Raw genomic sequence first — 21,668 nt, forward strand, 5'->3', positions numbered from 1 at the left:
TAATCGATGGATAAGTAACGCCCGGCTCACCCACTACCAAGGACTACTACTAAATCCTATCAGGATAACCTTCCTGCCCCCAGCGACCTTAAACCCTGCCTCGCTGCTGCCCAACCCGGACCTGGACACGCCGCTCCATGATTGCACCGAGATACTAGCTCAGGTGCACGGAGTTGGAGAGGACCTGCAGGACCGCCCACTCCCTGACGCTAACCTCGTCTGGTTCACTGATGGGAGCAGCTTCATGCATCAAGGCCAGAGGTACGCTGGAGCGGCAGTGACTTCAGAGACTGAGGTAATCTGGGCGGGACCCCTGCCCCCGGGGACATCGGCCCAGAAGGCTGAACTGATAGCGCTCACCCAAGCTCTTACCTTAGGGGCAGGGAAGAAGCTGACAGTATATACAGACAGCCGATATGCTTTTGCTACGGCGCACATACACGGGGCCATCTACAGGGAGCAAGGGTTACTAACGGCTGAAGGAAAAGAGATTTAAAAAAAAAAAAAAAAACAAGCAAGAGATCCTAGCCCTGTTAACAGCGCTATGGAAGCCAGAAAAGTTAGCCATTGTGCATTGCCCAGGGCATCAGAAATCAACCACTCCAACTGCTCAAGGCAACTTTCTGGCAGGCCAAACTGCAAAAAATGTGGCAAAGGCTCCCAGCCAACTCCTTGCACTCCAGCTCCCTGACCCGGGCCCCCGGAACTTGCCACATTTCCCTGATTATTCAGAACAAGATCTCCAGTGGATTGACAAGCTTCCCCTGAAACAGATCCAGAATAGGTGGTGGACTGATACTAATGACCAAACCATCCTACCAGAAAAATTAGGACAACAAGTGTTAGAACACATCCACCGAACCACCCACCTGGGTGCTCGGCGGATAATAGACCTAATCAGACGCTCTAAGCTCAAATTCAGACATACAGCCGAGATGGCCAGCAGCATCGTGGCAAGTTGCAAAGTCTGCCAGCTTAACAACGCCTACCCCCAGTCCCAGGCTGCAGCGGGAACAAGGCTTAGAGGAACCAGGCCCGGTATCTACTGGGAAGTAAATTTTACTGAAATAAAGCCAGGAAAGTACGGGTATCAGTACTTACTTGTCTTTGTAGATACTTTTTCAGGGTGGACTGAAGCATTTCCAACCAAAAGAGAAACTGCTCAGGTTATAGCAAAGAAAATTCTGGAAGATATCCTCCCCAGGTATGGCTTCCCCGTCCAGATAGGGTCAGATAATGGGCCGGCCTTCATCGCTAAGGTAAGTCAGGATTTGGCTTCCATCCTTGGGGCAAATTGGAAATTACATTGCGCTTACAGGCCCCAGAGTTCAGGACAGGTAGAGAGGATAAATCGGACCTTAAAAGAGACCTTAACTAAATTGACTATGGAGACTGGCGCTAATTGGGTGGTCCTTCTCCCCTATGCTCTGTTCCGGGCCCGTAATACCCCTTACAGACTGGGCCTTACCCCTTACGAAATCATGTATGGCAGACCCCCACCCCTGGTTCCCAGTCTAAAAGATGATCTGCTCAAATCTGAAACAGAAAATGTCTCTGAACTCTTATTTTCCCTACAAGCCTTGCAGAAAATTCATCAAGAAATCTGGCCCAAGCTAAAGGAACTATATGAGACCGGTCCCCCACCGACACCCCATCCGTACCAGCCGGGAGACTAGGTCCTGGTTAAGCGACACCAACAAGAGACCCTAGAACCCAGGTGAAAGGGACCACTCCAGGTACTCCTGACCACACCCAACGCCCTGAAGGTAAAAGGCATCACGTTATGGATCCACTACACCCACGTCAAGCCAGTGGACCCAACCCCCCACCTTCTAGGACCAATCACGGCAGCGGCTGAAGCACCGGCCACGTGGACTGTGGACAGAGCTAAGAACAACCCCTTAAAACTCACCCTGCGCTGGCAATATAGCTCACTGCAAACATGCAGTTAGGTAGTCTAGCCCTAACGTTAGCCGCCCTAGTGGCCGCTGGGGAAAACACCAAACCAGCACCTAAACCCCAGTCAGGAAAAGTTTCCCTACTGTTTCTCAGGAACCAATTCCAGCCTCTGCAGCATCACTGCAGTGCCCCCTAATATCACCCTAAGGGCTCTGCCGGGCATATTCTTCTGGTGTAATGGGACATTATCTAAGGACCTATCTAGTCCCTCTGTTACCAACCTACTGTGTCTTCCTGTCCCATTAGTTCCCCGGTTGACTCTACTAACTGCTGGCGAGTTCCTAGGGTACACCGGTAACTGGACTAGTACTGCTATTCACCCAGTCCCTAGACCGAGACCTGCACGAGCCATATTTCTCCCCCTCATTGCAGGAATCTCCCTCACCGCATCCCTCATTGCGGCCGGGATGGCGGGGGGGAAGCCCTAGGTCACACCCTCATAGAAAGCAACAAGTTGTACCAACAATTTGCCATTGCTATGAAGGAATCAGCTGAGTCCCTTGCCTCCCTTCAGCGGCAACTCACGTCCCTAGCCCAGGTAACCTTGCAGAACCGGAGGGCCCTAGACCTACTCACTGCTGAAAAAGGTGGTACATGTATGTTTCTGAAAGAGGACTGTTGTTTCTACATAAATGAATCAGGGCTTGTAGAAGACCGGGTCCAACAGTTACGCAAGTTAAGCACTGAAGTAAAAACACGGCAGTTTGCTTCAGCTGCAGACCAACGGTGGAATTCCTCTATGTTTTCTCTGTTAGCCCCTTTCCTTGGACCCCTGCTAAGTCTACTATTTCTGCTAACCATAGGACCTTGTGTTGTTAACAGAATTTTGCAGCTTGTCAGAGAAAGGTTTAACACCGTTCAGCTCATGGTCCTCAGAGCCCAATACCAACCTGTAAATGCTGAAACAGAATCAGACTTATAAGACCCAAGATTGGCTCTAGAGTTACCTGAAAAGAAGGGGGGAATGAAAGGAATGAGGCACATCCCCCATATATCTCCCAACTTCCTGAGCCCAGCACAAACACATTCCTCCATATTTCTCTCAAACTTCAGAAAAACACCACCTAGGAAATCCCCGATAAGGACACAGCGGGAACCAATAAAAAATGCTAAATGTGCTGTAACTGAGAGAATTACCTTGTTCCCCTGTAACTTTACATATCCTGTTTACATCGGGCTATAAAAAGCAAGCACTCGCATTATTCGGGGCCCTCTTGTATGCTGTGGAATGGAGGGACCAAGTTCGAACTTGCAGTAAAGATCCTTGCCGCTTGGCTTTGACTCTGGACTCTGGTGGTCTTCTTTGGGGAACAAACGGTCTGGGCATAACAAACCCAGGAGGCGGAGCTTGCAGTGAGCTGAGATCCAGCCACTGCACTCCAGCCTGGGCGACAGAGCAAGACTCCATCTCAAAAAAAAAAAAAAAAAAAGACCTCATCTCTACAAAAAATAAAAAAGATTAGCTGGGCATGGTGGCATGTGCCTGTGGTCCCAGCTACTCAGGAAGCTGAGGTGGGAGGATTGCTTTGAGCCCAGGAGTTTGAGGCTGCAGTAAGCTGTGATTGTGCCACCACACTCCAGCCTGGGCAACAGAGTGAGACTGTCTCAAATAATAATAATTTTAAAAGATTCATAATCCCAAATATGCCAATTCCTATAATTTAATCAATAAATAAAATGTCATTCCCACTAAAATCCCAACAAAGTTTCTCATACTTTGTAAGAGAATGCAAAGCTGTACAGCAGGGGTGTCCAATCTTTTGGCTTCTCTGGCACATTGGAAGAACTGTCTTGGGCCACACATAAAATACACTAACACTAATGATAGCTGATGAGCTAAAAAGAAAACATTGCAAAAAAATCTCATAATGTTTTAAGAAAGTTTACAAACTTGTGTTGGGCTGCATTCAAAGCTGTCCTGGGCTGTGGCTTGGACAACCTTGATATACGGTGTATGATGAGGAATGGGCAACAATAGTTAAGATAATTTTGAAGAAAAAGCTGTGAAGACTAGCACAAGGTGTGAGGACTAGCCCCACCAGGTATCAGGAGCTACGATGGAAGCCATGGAAGTTAAGACAGAATATCACTGATGCCAATGTAGAAAATGATGCCGTTGGAGAAGAATGGGGAGCCCAGAACTAAACCCATGCATTGTAAAACTTGATCTTTGTAGCTAGGTTTCAGTTGGCTATTTTGAATGTCTCAGCAGCAGCATTTTCACTTTGTACCAGTGCTTGACTTAGGTATCGGCAAATGATCTACTTACGTATCATCATCATCAGATCTTGGTTCTAGTTGTTCCTCATCTACTTCAATGCCAGAGACCATTTCTACCTTCCCTTCATCTTCTTCTTTGGGTAGCCATTGTTTTAATGTTCCCATTGCTAAAGAAATGACAGAGAAAGATATGAAAGCATCCCAGCCTATATACCCAATGAGGGCCATATACCAAAAACCTGATAGTGAACATCAATATAATGGTAAACCTTTTAGCCATTGCCATCAAAACAGAGAATAAGAAAGGGATGATAACACAAGCAGACAAGAAAAAGTGACAGGAATAAGGGTCAGATAGGAAGAGATAAAACACCTCCACTTTTGGGGTAGATAATTTCACTGTATTAGAAAAATTTTAAAAATCTTTGTGTTAAAAAAAAAGATTTACCACAGTTGAACCACTCTTATTATCCACTGTTTCTATAATCTGAGTATCCCACCATGGTTAGGCTTCATCATGAATGCCTGTAGGGAAAACCCAAAGCACACACACACCTTCATCTTTTTGTTTTGTTTTGTTTTGTATTGCAGGTTTTTTTTTTTTTTTTTTTTTTTTTTTTTTTACTTAAAATGTGCTTTTCTTTCTCTCTTGGGAAAAGGACTAGACTGAAGATAGTACAATATTTCTTTTTTTTTTTTTTTTTTTTTTTGAGACAGAGTCTCACTCTGTCACCCAGGCTGGAGTGCAGTGGTACGATCAGCTCACTGCAACCTCCACCTCCCTGGTTCAAGCCATTCTCCTGCCTAAGCCTCCTGAGTAGCTGGGATTACAGGCACATGCCACCACGCCCAGCTAATTTTGGTATTTTTAGTAGAGATAGGGTTTCACCATGTTGGTGAGGCTGATCAATATTTCTTTATAGCAATGCAGCACCCCCTCAACTATCCTAAGATTCTACAATTGCTTTTATTTCATATATCATATGCTTTTATTTCATATTGCTTTTATTTCATATATCAATCACAAATAAAATGTTCCCAATGAAATGACATGTTTTCTTAGCCTTTAGAATTTATATTCCCTAAATATAAATCATTGATTTATATTTTATTAATATAAATTAGTATAAGAATGCTTTTAGACTCTTCTCAGTATACATTCTTAATCCTACATCACTCTTGCACATTTATAAGAAAAATATAAGTGAAATAAACTGGATACAATATAACTAAAATTCTTCATATCCAGTCTAACTCCTCTTTTTTTGGACATATCAAACTTTTTTGGATCCTGATTCAAACAAAAACACCATAATGAATGTCAGGCCTCTGAGCCCAAGCCAAGCCATCGCATCCCCTGTGACTTGCACATATATGCCCAGATGGCCTGAAGTAACTGAAGAATCACAAAAGATGTGCAAATGCCCTGCCCCGCCTTAACTGATGACATTCCACCACAAAAGAAGTGAAAATGGCCAGTCCTTTCCTTAAGCGATGACATTATCTTGTGAAATTCCTTTTCCTGGCTCATCCTGGCTCAAAAAGCTCCCCCACTGAGCACCTTGTGACCCCCACTCCTGCCCGCCAGAGAACCCCCCTTTGACTGTAATTTTCGTTCACCTACCCAAATCCTATAAAACGGCCCCACCCTTATCTCCCTTTGCTGACTCTCTTTTCGGACTCAGCCCGCCTGCACCCACGTGAAATAAACAGCCATGTTGCTCACACAAAGCCTGTTCGGTGATCTCTTCACATGGACGCGCATGACAGTGAAACAATTCATGAGACAATCAGGGACTCTTGAATTACTTTTTGAGTCCCTGATGTCCATTTTAAATTTAAATTTTATTTTTTCTGTATCTGAACTGTTTTCACTTACAACACTTCTGACACTAAATATGTACACATTTTTTCCCCCATGATACAAGAGATAAAAAGAAATTATTTAGACTGATAGTAAGGGCAACAGAGTCCTCAGCGGAATGTCTCTTTTAACAAAAAGCAGCCCCCAAATCATTTCTTCTCTAACAAAGAGCAGCCTGAAAAATTGAGCTGCAGACATGGATAAGCAAGCTGGAAGCTTGCACAGGCGAATGCTAGCAGTTGTGCCAATGGAAAAGGGCTACCTTAAAGCCAGATATGTTCAACATGGAGGCTCCATCTTCCCTTTTCTTTGTCACCACATGTACAGTGAAAAACCAGGCAACATGGTACCCAGCCAGGCAGAGAACCCATCTGCATAATAAAAGATTAGGCTGGGGTGGCCAGCTTCTTCAAGTGCTATGCAAATGGTACACCTGGTTCAACTAATCTTTCATGCCCTACGTAAATCAGACAGACGCTGCCCCCTGAAGCTCATCTATAAAAATACATTTCACTGTGGAAGCAGCAACCCATGTTCTCCGGGACCCCTCTCTGTAGCAGAGAGCTTTTCTCTTTCTTTTGAGGGAAGAGAGAGACCCTCTCATATTGTTTTATATTGTTTTATACTCAGAAAAGGAAAAAGAAGCAAAACTAAAGGCAGGTAGCCCAGCGCCTAGGAACCAGACCCAAAACCAGGCCTGGGCCTGCCTGACCTAAGCCTGGTAGTTAAAATTCAACCCCTGACCTAGCAACTGATGTTATCTATAGATTCCAGACATTGTATGGAAAGACATTGTGAAACCTCCCGTTCTGTTCTGTTTCACTCTGACCACCGGTGCTTGCAGCCCCTGTCATGTACCCCCTGGCTTGCTCAATCGATCACGACCCTCTCACGCGGACCCCCTTAGAGTTGTGAGCCCTTAAAAGGGACAGAAGTTGAGCACCTGAAGAGCTCGGATATAAGACGTTAGCCTGCTGATGCTCCCAGCTGATTAAAGCCACTCCCTTCACTATCTCAGTGTCTGAGGGGTTTTGTCCGTGGCTCATCCTGCCACACTTTCACCTAGTAAACTTCTGCTTTTAACCTCACTGTGGGGTCTGTCCACGTCCTAGTTTTCCATGGCCGTGAGACAATGAATCTCGGGTATTTACCCTAGACAATAGTGCTGCTTCACCCACATCAACCAATTCTCTGACACCAACTGGGTGTCCTACAATTCAATTGAATTCCAGCACTAACTACCCAGAACTCCAAGGGTTAAAGGTTAAAGAAGGGATCAGTCTCAGAAGACTGCTCTCACTTCAGAGGCCAGTCTCAAGTAGCAAGTCTCCAAGTTACCCACACTTCTGTCTGCATTGGCTGCATGGTTGGGGATTTCCACAACCTCCTCAGGTTAACAGTCTACTAGGATGGTTTACAGAACCCTGGAAAATACTATCACTGGTTTATTATTAAAAATACAAATGAAAAGCCAGATGGAAAAGTACATTGGGCAAAGGGTCCAAAGCACAGGGGCTTCTGTCCCTGTGGAGTTTGTGGTACGCCACCTTCCCACCACATGATGTGCACACCAACCCAGAAGCTCTCCAAACTTTGCCATATAGGGGTTTTTATAGAGGTTTCATTACCAGGGAATGGTTGGTCAAATCATTGGCCATTGGTGATTGAACTCAGTCTCCAGCCCCTCTGTCCCCCTGGAGATAGGGGGAAGGAGGCTGAAAGTTCCAATCTTAATCCTGCCTTGGTCTTTCTCATGACCAGCCCCCATCCTGAAACCGTCAAGGGGCCCCCAACCACCAGTCATCCCATGGGCCTGCAAAAGACACTCTTACTACTTCAAGGATTCTAAGGGCTTTAGGAGCTGTATCCTAGGAAAAAGAAACAGAGACCAAATATGTATTCATCACATGATAAAAAACAGATAACATAAATTTACCCTCTACATTTTTTTTTTTTTTGAAACGGAGTCTCACTCCATTGCCCAGGCTGAAGTGCAGTGGCACAATCTTGGCTCACTGCAACCTCTGCCTCTCAGGTTCAAGCGATCCTCCCACCTCAGCCTCCCAAGTAGCTGAAAGTACAGGTGTACATCACCACGCCCAGGTAATTTTTGTCTTTTTATTACAGACAGGGTTTCGCCATGTTGGCCAGGCTGGTCTCGAAGTCCTGGTGATCGGACTGCCCTGGCCTCCCAAAGTGCTGGGATTACAGGCATGAGCCACCACGCCCAGCCTCTGCTTCCCTTTTAAATATAAATTCCAGTTTCAGATCATTTATTTGCTCACACATATGAGCATAGGCTGTTAGAAGCAGCCAGGTCACATCTTGAACACTTTGCTGCTTAGAAATTTCTTCCACCAGATACCCTAAATCATCTCTCTCAATTTAACAGTTCCACAAATCCCTAGGGAAAGGGCACTATCCAACCTCTTTGTTAAAGCATAACTAAAGTGATCTTTACTCCAGTTCCCAGTAAGTTCCTCATTTCTATCTGAGACCTCCTCAGCCTGGACCTCGTTGTCCATATCCCCATCAGTGTTTTGGCCACAATTTAACAAGTCTCTAGGAAGTTCCAAACTTTCCCTCATCTTCCTGTATTCTTCTGAGCCCTCCAAACTGTTCCAACCTCCACCTGTTACCCAGTTCCAAAGCTGCTTCCACATTTCTGTATCAGGACGAGCGGCAGACAAAACTCCTCAGACACCCAATTAAAGAAGGAAGGGATTTATTCGGCCAGGGGCATCGGCAAGACTTCTGTCTCAAGAGCTGAGCTCCACGAGTGAGCAAGTAAAACACCAGCTGGACTTATGTATAACATTTATGGGGTGTCCTCTTGTAAATATCTAGGAAACAGAACTCACCTAACCCAGGATGGTCAAAAGCAGCAGTAGCCAAAATGAGATCCTTTCAAATGTCTAAATTAATTCATTTTGTGTGCACAATTGGGAAAAAAAAGAGCTAGTTTCAGAACTAGACAAACTGAATGGGACACCTATTTTATTTTTGTCCTGGTTGAAATCCAGTAAGAGATTTGGAAAGTTTTGTTTTTTATTTGTTTGGTTGGTTGGGTTGCTTTTTTTTTTTTTTTTTTTTTGAGATGGAGTCTCGCTCTGTTGCCCAGACTGGAGTGCAGTGGCGCAATCTCGGCTCACTACAACCTCTGTCTCCCAGGTTCAAGCGATTCTCCTGCCTCAGCCTCCTGAGTAGCTGGGATTACAAGCATGTGCCACCATGCCCGGCTAATTTTTATATTTTTAGTAGAGATGGGGTTTTACCATGTTGGTCAGGCTGGTCTCGAACTCCTGACCTCCTGATCCGCCCGCCTCGGCCTCCCAAAGTGCTGGGATTACAGACGTGAGTCACCATGCCTGGCCCTAGTGTTCGTTTTTTAATCATACCACAAAGAATTATAAGACAGAGGCTTTTTTTTTTTTTTTTAGAACTCTGTGGTCAGAAGGCAGGTTAATTAAAAGTTTAATATTTAGGCTATAAACATTTTTTAAAGGCCTTTTCTGCTTTTTCTTCTTTTGGATGCTGTTTCCAGAAATTTCTTTTTCAGTTGCTTCCTATCTTTTTGGCATGACTTCTACTGAGAAAAATGTACAACTTCTCATTGGCCTTTTAGGTAGCTTAAAAAACTCCCCAAATTGACTCCTGTACAACTTGTTCTTCTATTTCCTTCCACTTCTGGCTCCTCCTTCCTTTTGCCATTTTCAATAACACGTGGAGGAATCTGCAGGAGACTTCTAATGACTCTAAGACCCCCCGAGGAATGCAGAAAAGGTGCCACTCATCCCTTCTTAGGTTGGTCTGTTTTCCTAGTGAAGTCACGGGCAGGTTCCTCTCAGATCTAAAGCTCTACTGTCTTTTGCAGTAAGTTACTTCATCAATCTGACTTTGGGGTACCAGAGATTACATTGTACTGTGAGAGAGAATTGATTTTTGTGTGTGCAATGGCTGACAAGTCACTGATAAAAGCTATGGTTTTTGGAAGTGGCTGACAGCGGCTGCAGTTGTGAAAGGAAAATAAATCTCGGGACCGATTTATCACTAAGGCAAGAGAAAAGTTAAAGACTACATCAGGCAAACCTGCCTCCGGTCTTATTCCTAAATGAGATAGCTACAATCATGATAAAGCTACATACCTTCCTCACAATTTGCCCACAAGGAAGTTCCTTGTAGGCCTCAGGATCTTTTTTTTTTTTTTTCAATTTGATTAAATTTATTATTAATATATTTATGTTTTTATGAAAAAAAGAATATATACTCTACATTTGGATAAGGTTAACATTTGAAGCTATAGATATAAGTATAAATATAGCTATAAATATATTCATGAAATCAAGCTCACTAATTTGGATGTCTGATTAATCTTTTTGCTAATTTTTGTTGTATACGAATGAGTACTGAAGAATTGTGTTTACTGTATTTGTTGTGTCGGCCTCAGGATCTTTACCCTAAAACTCTTCTGTTGAATTTCACCTGGGCAATGTAAACTGATAGCTGATCTCCACAGGTGCAGGACAGAAAGTCATCCCTCTGCTCACCTGAGACAAATGTATATCTGATTGCTTCTGTCCTATTGTTTATGTAAAAATGCAGATTCACTGAGCCAGACTAAATTGTGTATTCAGTGAAAGGCTGATCAAGGACTCAAAAGAATGCAAACTTTTGTCTCTTACCTACCTATGACCTGGAAGCCCTCCCCCCACCCCGCCCCCATCTTGCTTCAATTGTCCCTCTTTTCTGGACCAAACCAATGTACAATTTACACGTAGTAATTGATGTCTCATGTCTTGCTAAAATGTATAAAAGCAAACTGTACCCTGACCACCCTGGACACATGTCATCAGGACCTCCTGAGGTTGTGTCATGGATGCATCTGTAACCTTGGCAAAATAAACTTTCTAAATTGATTGAGACCTATCTCAGATATTCTGGGTACACACAGTGAATGGTTATTACTGGATGGGGCTACTTACTTCTTTGTGCATTTAGATTAAAAGACAGGTTTGAACACCTGGAGGTTATGGGAACACTCATCACCAAGCTATAAGACTCCTGTTGGGGACGGGCTGCCCGCAGAGTAGCCTGACTGGCATTAGGTTACCCACCAGCCTCAGCGGAATGTATCTGCAGGAAGGAGCACAGTCTCCTGGTGTTTCCCTCTTTGTGGGGGACCCAGGATTCAATATAGAAGTGAGATCCTTGATTTTGAAAGATGTAGGTACACTGCCTTCCAGTTTTGCCTGCTTTTCACATATTAAATATTAGGCCCTGTTTTAAAACTCTTTGTAAAAAAAAAAAAAAATTATATCTATAAAGGAAATTTTCATTTGTAAGGCCTCCCCCTACCCCAAGCCACCAGAAATGTTTAAGATGGGAAAGGCATTGGTTTAAAGTTCACATAACAAACCTTACCTTTGTTCCAGACACCTTTCTTGGCAATCTTGTCTTGACTAAACCTTGACTGTGCCCTTTTTTGGTCAGCAAGTAATAGTGTTTAGATTTAAGTTCTGGGCCCTTAAAAGTCATCCTTTCAGAAGTACAAATTGAGGGTTGGCTTGCTAACAATTGTTTAGGGCAATGGAACAGGTAATCAAGAGACTGATAGTCCAAAGTTGGAGGACGTGGTGGCTAAGGCCGGGTGCGGTGGCTCACGCCTGTAATCCCAGCACTTTGGGAGGCTAAGGCAGGTGGATCACTTGAGGTCAGGAGTTCGAAACCAGCCTGGCCAACATGGTGAACGTGTGTACTAAAAATAGGAAAATTAGCTGGGCATAGTGGCACACGACTGTAATCCCAGCTGCTCCAGAGGCTGAGGCAGGAAAATCGCTTGAACCTGGCAGGTAGAGGGTGCAGTGAGCCAAAACTCCAACCTGGGTGACAAAGTGAGACTCTGTCTCAAAAAAAATAAAAAAAATAAAAAATAAAATCAAGTTGGAGGAAAAATTATTTGAAAACTGGCAAATGAAAGCCTTATGAAGCTATAAAATCTGCTGCGTGTATGTTTATATGTATCATGTGTATGTGATTTTGTAACTGAGTGCCCTATTTTTAATTTTTTTCCTCCTGCAGCCCTCTGTATTAACTTTTTAGTAATGAAATAATAATCTTGACTTTCTTTCCACCAAGCACTCCTTGCATTGCTGGCTTATCTAATTATGTTTGCTTAGAAGTTTGAGACTGAATCTTGAGACAATCCAGATGCCTATGAAATTCTACCCCACCAGGAGATTACAAGGCCGCAGCTAATTTACAGCCCAGACAAGCCTGAGATGGTACCAGCCCATTCACCAGATGAGGCAATAACTCAAGTCATTGGAACAAGTCTCGTAGACTTGCACCATCTTGCCCCTCCATACCAAACTTCCCCTTCTTAAGCCCTAGCATTTCGCCTGAGAATTCTGAAGTGGTTTTATTAAGGCAGGAGCCAGAACCATCTCCCCACTGCTAGCACTGAAAAATAAAGGCACTTTCCTTCTACTGCACCTTGTCCTTGTTATTCAATTTTGCAAGCGGAGGGCAGCTGAACCTGTGTTTGATTGATATTTCACTACCAAAATATATGAAAGAGCTGTAGTTAATTGGCTTAAAGAAAAAGTAGGTGCTTAAATGAAATATTTTATTAGAAAAGTAGAAATGAACTCAAATGCCTTTTAATTATTGTAACTTGGGTAAATTTTTGGTAAATAAGACTACTTTGTTGGTTTAATGAAAGCAGCAGTGTAATTTGATCAGCAAAACATCCATGTATTAACCTTAGGGCTTTTGCTTTGGTGGTGACGGCCTAACATTCACAAACTGTAGAAATGATTAATAAAGAAATAAGATGATGGCTAGATTTGTCCAATGTTTCCTGAAAATTTCCAAACATAGTTGTTAAGAAGGAATAAATAAATGTAACGAAATAAGAGGTTTTTGTTTGTTTGTTTAGAGTTGGAATCTCACTCTGTCACACTAACTGGAGTGCAGTGGCATGATTATGGCTCACGGCAGCCTTGAACTCGTGGGCTCAAGTGATCCTCCCGCCTCAGCCTCCCAAAGGACTGGGATTACAGGCATGAGCCTGGTCAGGTAGAAGTTTTAATAATAATTAGGTTTTATAATGTGTTTACTTAAAAAAGGTTTTTTAAATCCTTTTGGTAACTTTTTCTCCTCGAGTTTTGCTAAGCTAAGTTAAATGATAGGTATTCATTAACTATCTAGATCATCTCCAAATAACATATAATGCTGAGACATTAATGACTAATTATGAGTTTATAATCTTAAACTTTTGGCTTCGTACTTCAGAGAAACAAAGATATTTAGATGTGTTAGTATAATGTCCTGTTCCACATAAAAAAATTCCATTAGAAAGCCTCTTTCAAGCTATTATAAAATGTGTATTCATTAATTGTTGGGACTCAACTGACAGTTTAAAATTACTTTGTTTTTGTAGTGGTAATTAGCTTTGTAAACTTTTTTTTTTTTTTTTTTTTGAGACGAAATCTCACTCTTGTCCCCCAGGCTGGAGTGCAATGGCCGATCTCGGCTCACTGCAACTTCTGCCTCCCAGGTTCAAGCATTTCTCCTGCCTCAACCTCCCAAGTAGCTGGGATTATAGGCACCTGCCACCATGCCCAGCTAATTTTTGTATTTTTAGTAGAGATGGGGTTTCACCACGTTGGCCAGGCTGGTCTTGAACTCCTGACCTCAGGTGATCTGCCCGCCTTGGCCTCCCAAAGTGCTGGGATTATAGGCGTGAGCCACCATGCCTGGCCTAACTCTGTAAACATTTATCAGCCTCCAAGAGTATCTAGTACCTTAGTTTTTCTACTTGTTGCTCAACCCCACTTCACCACAATACCAGGTCCCAGACCTCACACTCGTGGAGATGCTCCTGGGATCCCTGCTTGCCTGCAGTAGCTTTTCTTGTAGCACTTCACACTTGAATACCTAATATAAGATCAAACCCTCATTATGATGTGATTTCCCTCAAACTTTATTTTTAGAGACAAGTTCTTGCTCTGTCAGCCAGGCTGAAGAGCAGTGATCATAGTTCACAGCATCTTCCAACTCCTAGCCTCAAGAGATCCTCCTGCCTTGGCCTCCCAAAGTCCTGGAATTATAGGTGTGAGCCATTACATCCAGGCCCCTCAAATTTTAGAAAATGATGGTTGGCTTCCCTTAAAGCAGCAGTCCCCAACCTTTTTGGCACCAGGGACTAGTTTCATGGAAGACAATTTTTTGATGGGGGCAGGGAAGGGGGGTGGTTTCAGGTACCTCAGATCATCAGGCATTAGATTCTCATAAGGAGCACACAGCATAGATCTCTCACATGCACAGTTCACAACAGAGTTCATGCACCTATGAGAACTGAATGCAGCTGCTGATCTGACAGGAGGCAGAGCTCAGGCAGTAATGCCCACCTGCCCGCCACTCACCTGGTTCCTAACAGGCCACAGACTGGTACTGGTCTGCAGCCCGAGGGTTGGGGACTCCTGCCTTAAAGTAAACAAAAGCAGAATCTTGCTAAAAGTTGGAGGAAAAAAACAAATGATATTATGGTGTATTTTTATTGTCCATGGGATAGTTCACTGAATAGCTATCAGAAATAAACTAACTCAGGTAGAGCAAAACAATACTAGATCATCAGCTGCAAAGCCACTAGCCCTACTTAAACTTTTCACCAGTTGTCAGCTGATTGCATTAAAGAAAATTACACCACTCTCCTGGAAAGCTCATGTCTTTTGTTAGTAGCATTTGGAATAGGATTGGATAGAGCAAAATCAGCTTCTGAAAAGGCTAGACACCCTCCCAATTCTCTCTCCCAGCTGAAGATATTTTTATCCCCTTTCAGCATTTGCAAATCTTGACAAAATTCCTCTGGGGACTGGTTATGTTGTTAAAAATAAACTACATACCAAATTCTCCTTCATCGGCAGAAAATGAGCTACTCGTTAGATGTGCTGCTGCCAAAACACTCATTAAAGTTCCTGGAGCTTCATGCCGCCACTGTTTCCGGTTTTCTGGAATGCCTTCAATCACAATAACTTGACCATCTGAAGAGGAAAGTGTTATTAAAAATAAAAATGCTTCTTCACTTGCATTTGTATAAGATCACAGAATGTTAAAACTTTGGAGGTAACCTAATCCCACCTCTCATTTTACTAATAAAGAAGCCGAGGTACAGAAAAGCTTAGTGACTTCTTGTCACATAGCTGATGGGGGGAAGAGTCACTCATTGCTTTGTAAACTGGCTTTATCGGTATGATAAAATTTTTATTCTATTTGCCTATTTTAAATTGATTTATAACTTAATAAGACAATTGAGGGGAAATTCAATTTATACACATAATTGTTCATTTCAGTGATATACTTACGTATTTCATCTCACAGCACATGTACAAATTTTAGCTCCCTCTCAGCCCATGTTATCAAGAACATAGGAAACGAGTAATAAAAATCTTTACCACCTGTGAAGATAACATCCAGAGGTTGGAGGCTGTTATGGCTTTTTTTTATTTGTTTCTTTGGAGACACAGTCTCGCTCTGTCAGCCAGGCTGGAGTGCAGTAGCACAATCTTGGCTCACTGCAACCTCCGCCTCCCAGGTTCAAGCAATTCTCCTGCCTCAGCCTCCCGAGTAGCTGGGATTACAGGTGTGTGCCATCATGCCCGGCTAATTTTTCTATTTTTAGTAGAGATGGGGTTTCACCATGTTGGCCAGGCTGATCTTGAACTCCTGACCTCATGATCTGCCCACCTCAGCCTCCCAAAGTGCAGGGATTGCAGGCATGAGCCACCGCGCCCAGCCTGCTATGATCCTCTTCTTAGGAAAGGCTATGTGAGAGGTTCAAATGTAAACGGAGGAATTTAGGTAGAAAACATCATCATATCCTAAACACTTCTAACATTTAAATAGCACATTGGCTTCAAAGCAATTTATATGTATCTTTGAACTATTAACTTTCTAAATCTTGTAGAGATAGCTACTCTTTTAATTCTAATTTTACTGGTAGAAAAAAAATGACCCTATGAAATCCCAAAAAAAGTTGCTGAGCTGGCCTTGGAAAGTAAATCAAGTCAGCTGCCCTTCCTCATGCATTTTCCCTCACTCCGAGGAAGGTGGCATCCTGGATTTTTCCTCCTTTATATGTACATGTCTAGAGTGGTCGTCTGTCCGGGATAATTAGCAGGCAAGTCTCTTTTGGAGTAGGGAGATATCAAAACAACATATTTGAAAGTGTCTGATACAAGTCTATAGGGGTTGTACTGAGAAGTAGACTATCACATCAGGATGAGCACCGGGCTGTACGGGTCCTTGGTCTTCCCTTCCTGACGACTGACACTAAGCACAGACTCACCGTCAGGCCCCGTGGGGCAGGTGGAGGTGATGTCGGCCACTGCCATCATCTGCAGCAGAGCCTGAGGCGCTCCTCCATCCCACTGCCTCCTGTTTCCCACAGCAGCTACAGTCTGCGTGGAAAACCCTGGGTGTAAGAAAACAACTCGTTAATTCAAAAGCAGTCAAAGTGTGACTAATTGCCCCAAACAGTTCTTAGGAACTCAGAGGTAGTTTATCAGCAGGTACGTTCAAAACCAGAAAAATGACTACCCTTGTTCTAACAGAAATAAGATTGAAATGACAAAAGGTGTCAACACTGTTTTACTTTTACTCTTAGTGTTTGATTGACTAGCCAATATTGCTAAATGCTAAGGAAGTATCAGTGACACAAATGGACAAATTCCTTGAGGCATCTATGAGAACTTTCACTCTAGTCTTTTTCCACAGAAACACAATCTGTTCCATTTTCTTAATTTAAAAAATAACTTGTTCTGTCTTTTTCCTTATTACTGTTTTCACTATAGAAAATCTGAAAATAGCCGGGCACGGTGGCTCACGCCTCTAATCCCAGCACTTTGGGAGGCTGAGGCAGGTGGATCACCAGGTCAGGAGATTGAGACCATCCTGGCTAACACAGTGAAACCCCATCTCTGCTAAAAATACAAAAAATTAGCTGGGCGTGGTGGCAGGCGCCTATAGTCCCAGCTACTCGGGAGGCTGAAGCAGGAGAATGGCGTGAACCCTGGAGGCGGAGCTTGCAGTGAGCCGAGATCACGCCACTGCACTCCAGCCTGGGCGACACAGCGAGACTCCGTCTCAAAAAAATATATAATAATTTAAAAAAAAAAAAAGAAAGAAAATCTGAAAATCAGGTAAGAAAAAAAAAAAAAAATCACCCATAATCTCACTGTCCAGAGACTATAACAATTTCAATTTTTCCCTTCTGCATATGGTTTTTGCTCCGTTTTGAAACAAAAAATTGGACCACATCCTAGATGTCCTCTCAGAGCTTGCTTTTTTCAATCACCTACAGATCATATCCAGGTTATTAAATATTCTTCTATACAGCTATTTTAAAGCAAACATAATATTCCGCTTTATGAATGTAATATAACTAATCATTTCCTGCCAGATTTTTAGGTTACTAGTGATTTTTCACTATTAAAAATAATACCATTATATAATGACCTCATTTGTAACTAAATTTTTGTGGACATTTATGATTATTTAATCATAATGTATAATTCAATAGATACATTATTGAAAATGACATTTCTAGGGATTAGATATTATTTGCTTTACTACACAGCTTTTTGTTGTTAAAGTTGAATTATTACTAATTCTGTGATTTTTTTTCTATGTATTTTGAACAGCTAGATCTTCCCTGTTAAAAAAAAATTACCTATATTCCTTTATTTCATTTTTGAATGTACAACTTTTTTACATATAACCTCTATGATTTTTTAAATTTATTTTGTTGTATCATATTATATAGGGTCTGATTTCACAATCTTCTCCAAACTGTTAACCAATTGGCCCAGCAGCATTTATTTGAATAATCCTTTCTTTTCACACTGACTTGTGATGTTACTTTTCATTTGTGCTGAATTATGATACATACTAGGATTTATTTCTAGCTTTCTCTTCTCACTGTTGTAACTATTTGGGTGCTACTATCATATTGTTTGAATGACCATAATTTCTATAATATATTTTGACGTTTGGAAAGGTAAGTACCACTTCACTGTTCTTCTTTTTCAAAATTTTTGGCTACTTAAGAAGCTCCAGGATTCTCCAACCTGCTGAGATCTCCCTATACCATAAAAATAAAAAATAAAAAATAAAATCCTACTGTGGTTTTGATTGAAATAGCCATAAATCCACATATTGAGGGAGGAGAAAGAAAGAACCAGTGAGGCAGGCAGTTAGGGCAGGTCCTCAGAATTCTTTCAAACAAAAGAACAGTCTGAAAAATCAAGCTGCAGACACGGATAAGGGAACTAGCACAGGAAGCTTGCCTAAAACATGCCCACAGCTGCACAGATAAGGGAGCAAGCCCAACACAGAAATGCCTTTGTCCTTTGTGCAATCAGTGGGCCTCCAGCAAACAGTTCCTTCTCCTTTTGTGGGCATGTACATGGTGGCCTCCAATGAGCACATTCCTTTCCTTTTGGGGGCATACTTTGGACTGTGAGCCAAGCCTCTGTGAACCATCACTCTGACACTTAGCTGGTTGTGGGCCAAGGCTCCAATTGGTCTTTACACCATGTTTTTTTTTTTGTTTTTTTTTGTTTTTTTTTTTTGAGATGGAGTCTTGCTTGTTCTGTCATGTGGCTGGAGTGACTGGAGTATGGTTGCACAATCTTGGCTCACTGCAACCTTCACCTCCCAGTCTAAGTGATTCTTGTGCTGCAGCTTCCCAAGTAGCTGAGATTACAGGTGTGCACCACCACACCTGGCTAATTTTTTTTTTTTTTTTTTTTTTTTCTTTTTTTAGAGTAGAGATGGGCTTTTGCCATATTGGCCAGGCTAGTCTTGAATTCCTGGCCTTGAGAGATCTGCCCACCTTGGCCTCCCAAAGTGCTAGGATTACAGGCATGAGCTATCATGCCTGGTCAACCATCATGTCATTTTCTGAGTGGTGCCTTTTCCAAAAACAACTCCCAGCCAGTCAGCATACTAGGAGAACGGGGTGGAGCTGCCAGAAATTCACGCCTTATGCAAGTGAAACACCCAGCCCTATCAGGTTCCTCATAAAAGCCTTTGTACTCAGCTGTGAAATGGCAACTCTCTTGGGTCCCCTCTCCACAGTGAAGAGCTTTCCTCTTTCGTTTATTAAACTTTTAGTCCAAACTCACCCTTAGTGTCCACGCTCCTTATTCTTCTGGTCATGAGACAAAGAGTTCTGGGTAATACCTTAGACAATGATACTGCAATATTTATTTGGAAAAAATATTTCCAATATATAGCACTGCTATTTCTCTCCATTTATTCAAGTGGTCTGTAAATACCTCAGCAAGGTTTTACAGTTTTCTTTCTATATGCCACACAATTCTCATAAAGTTTATTCCTAAGTGAATGAATACACATACACACTTATATATATATTTGCTGTTATTACTATAAATGAGATCTGACAACCAACTGAGGAAAACATTTGCAATACATATTACAGGCAAAGGTTTGATTTAAATCAGTCTTATAAAGAAAAAAACAAACATGTCATTTTCAGTAGAAAAAAGGATGAAAGGCATGAGTACATAATTCATAAGAGAAATATGAAGGGTTGGCCAGGCGTGGTGGATCATGCTTGTAATCCCAGCACTTTGGGAGGCAGAGGTGGGTGGATCACCTGAGATCAAGAGTTCGAATACCAGCCTGGCCAACATGGTGAAACCTCGTCTCTACTAAAAATATTTTAAAAATTAGCTAGGTGTGGTGGTGTGCACCTATCCCAGCTACTCAGGGAGGCTGAGGCAGGAGAATTGCTTGAACCCAGGAGGCGGAGGTTGCAGTGAGCCAAGATTGTGCCACTGCACTACAGCCTGGGTGACAGAGAGAGACTCCATCTCAAAAAGAAAAGAAAAGAAAAGAAATATGAATGGTCAACAAACATATGGAAAAATTCTTCAGCCTGAATAATTATTACAGGAATACAGATTAAAATGAGAGACAGTTTTCAGTATACTACTAATGAAGGGCTTTTTTTCCTCTCATCTAAAAAACAGCCAACCTCCTCTGCTTTTCCCAGCAAACTGATGCAAAGATAACAGTTGAATTTACCCCTCACACAGTTGACTGCTTTCCCAACGGCTCCTGAAGGGCCAAATCCCACTCACCTCATCTGGCCTTTCTCCTCCAGTTTATGCTGCCAATTCCTGTGCCTCCTCCATGACCTGTCTCTCCTCCTTTGGCTTTACTCTCTCCTGATTCTCCAAAGTTTGTCTATATAGTGGTAGGGATATGTCCTAAGTCCCATTTCCCTCTCACTCCAGTCCTTCTGCATAGGTATTCTGACCATCACGAAGGTTAAGAACCATGGATATGCTAATGGCCACCAAGCTATATCTTTATCCCTGATATGCCCCAGGCCTTCAGTCTTATATAGCATCTGCAATTGATGCTATATAGATCTAAATCTCAACATGTTCCAAATTTAGATCACTACCTTGTCTCTCTCGACCCCATTACCCTCCATGTGATATATTTTTGGTTGATGAAAGCTTCATGCATTTGAATTAGCAAACTGGGAATATCCTTGAGCCCCTTCTCTTCCTCAGGTCCCACACTCAGTATCTATTCTTCCTGAACCACTCTGGTTCATGCACTTGGACTCTTCTCCTGCCTTCATTCTTGCCCTCCATGCCATCCTTTGCTCTGCAGCCAGCATGATCCTTCTCAATCACAAATATGATGGCATGCCAAGCCCTGGAGGAGTGCAGACCTCCCTGACTCTCTACCCAGCTCGCACTTCAACAGTGATTAACATTTCAGGCTCAGGAAACATGTTCTGTGCTTCTTTTGCTCATAACACTTCTGTGATATTGAGAACAGGGTCCAGATTTTATTCATCTTTGAGCTCCCTACCACCGAGCAGTCTTTGGCACAAGGGAGATGCCTGATGAATGGAGATTTTTCCAGAAGGAAATAAGGCAGAGAGTACTCCAGGAAGAGGAAACTGAGCCAAGTCAGGTCTGTAAATGCTATAGGAAAAAATGGGCATTCCAGCTCTAGTAGAAAATGGGCATTCCAGCAGGCTGTATGGATCCCATTTTCCATGGAAGGAACGAGGCAGTGCTGGGATGAGAAAAGTGGGTCACAACAGAATTAGGCCATGTAGTGTAAAATGTGATAATATGTGGAATGGACCTTATTCTGCAGGTATTATCCAGAAAAAAATCTGAGCAGATTAATAATATGCCAAGATAACTTTAGCAACTGATATGGTTTGGCTGTGTCCCCACCCAAATCTCATCTTGAATTCCTGTGTGTTGTGGTGGGGGGGCCCAGTGGGAGGTGGTTGAATCATGGGGGCGGATCTTTCCCATGCTGTTCTCGTGATGGTGAATGAATCTCATGAGATAAGACGGTTTTAAAAAGAGGAGTTCCTCTGCACAAGTTCTTTCTCTTTGCCTGCTGCCATCCATGTAAGATGTGATTTGCTTTTCCTTGCCTTCCACCATGATTATGAGGCTTCCCCATCTGTGCAGAACTGTAAGTCCAATTAAACCTCTTTCTTTTGTAAATTGCTCAGTCTCAGGTATGTCTTTATCAGCAGCATGAAAATGGACTAAAA

General features: G+C 42.6%; 1 protein-coding gene across 1 annotated transcript in view; it reads right to left on the reverse strand.

The window, feature by feature from the left end:
• The window catches only part of NEK5 (NIMA related kinase 5), a 99,118-nt gene that overhangs the window by 19,317 nt on the left and 58,133 nt on the right, over positions 1 to 21,668 (reverse strand). The window contains exons 21-23 of the mRNA XM_045377172.3: positions 16,392 to 16,517; positions 14,950 to 15,087; positions 4,229 to 4,346 (exon numbers count right to left, since the gene is read on the reverse strand). Coding sequence (XP_045233107.2) covers positions 4,229 to 4,346; positions 14,950 to 15,087; positions 16,392 to 16,517 — 382 coding nt within the window. The remainder of the gene's footprint in view (positions 1 to 4,228; positions 4,347 to 14,949; positions 15,088 to 16,391; positions 16,518 to 21,668) is intronic.

Source organism: Macaca fascicularis, chromosome 17 (assembly GCF_037993035.2).
Source record: "Macaca fascicularis isolate 582-1 chromosome 17, T2T-MFA8v1.1".
Taxonomy (NCBI): domain Eukaryota; kingdom Metazoa; phylum Chordata; class Mammalia; order Primates; family Cercopithecidae; genus Macaca; species Macaca fascicularis.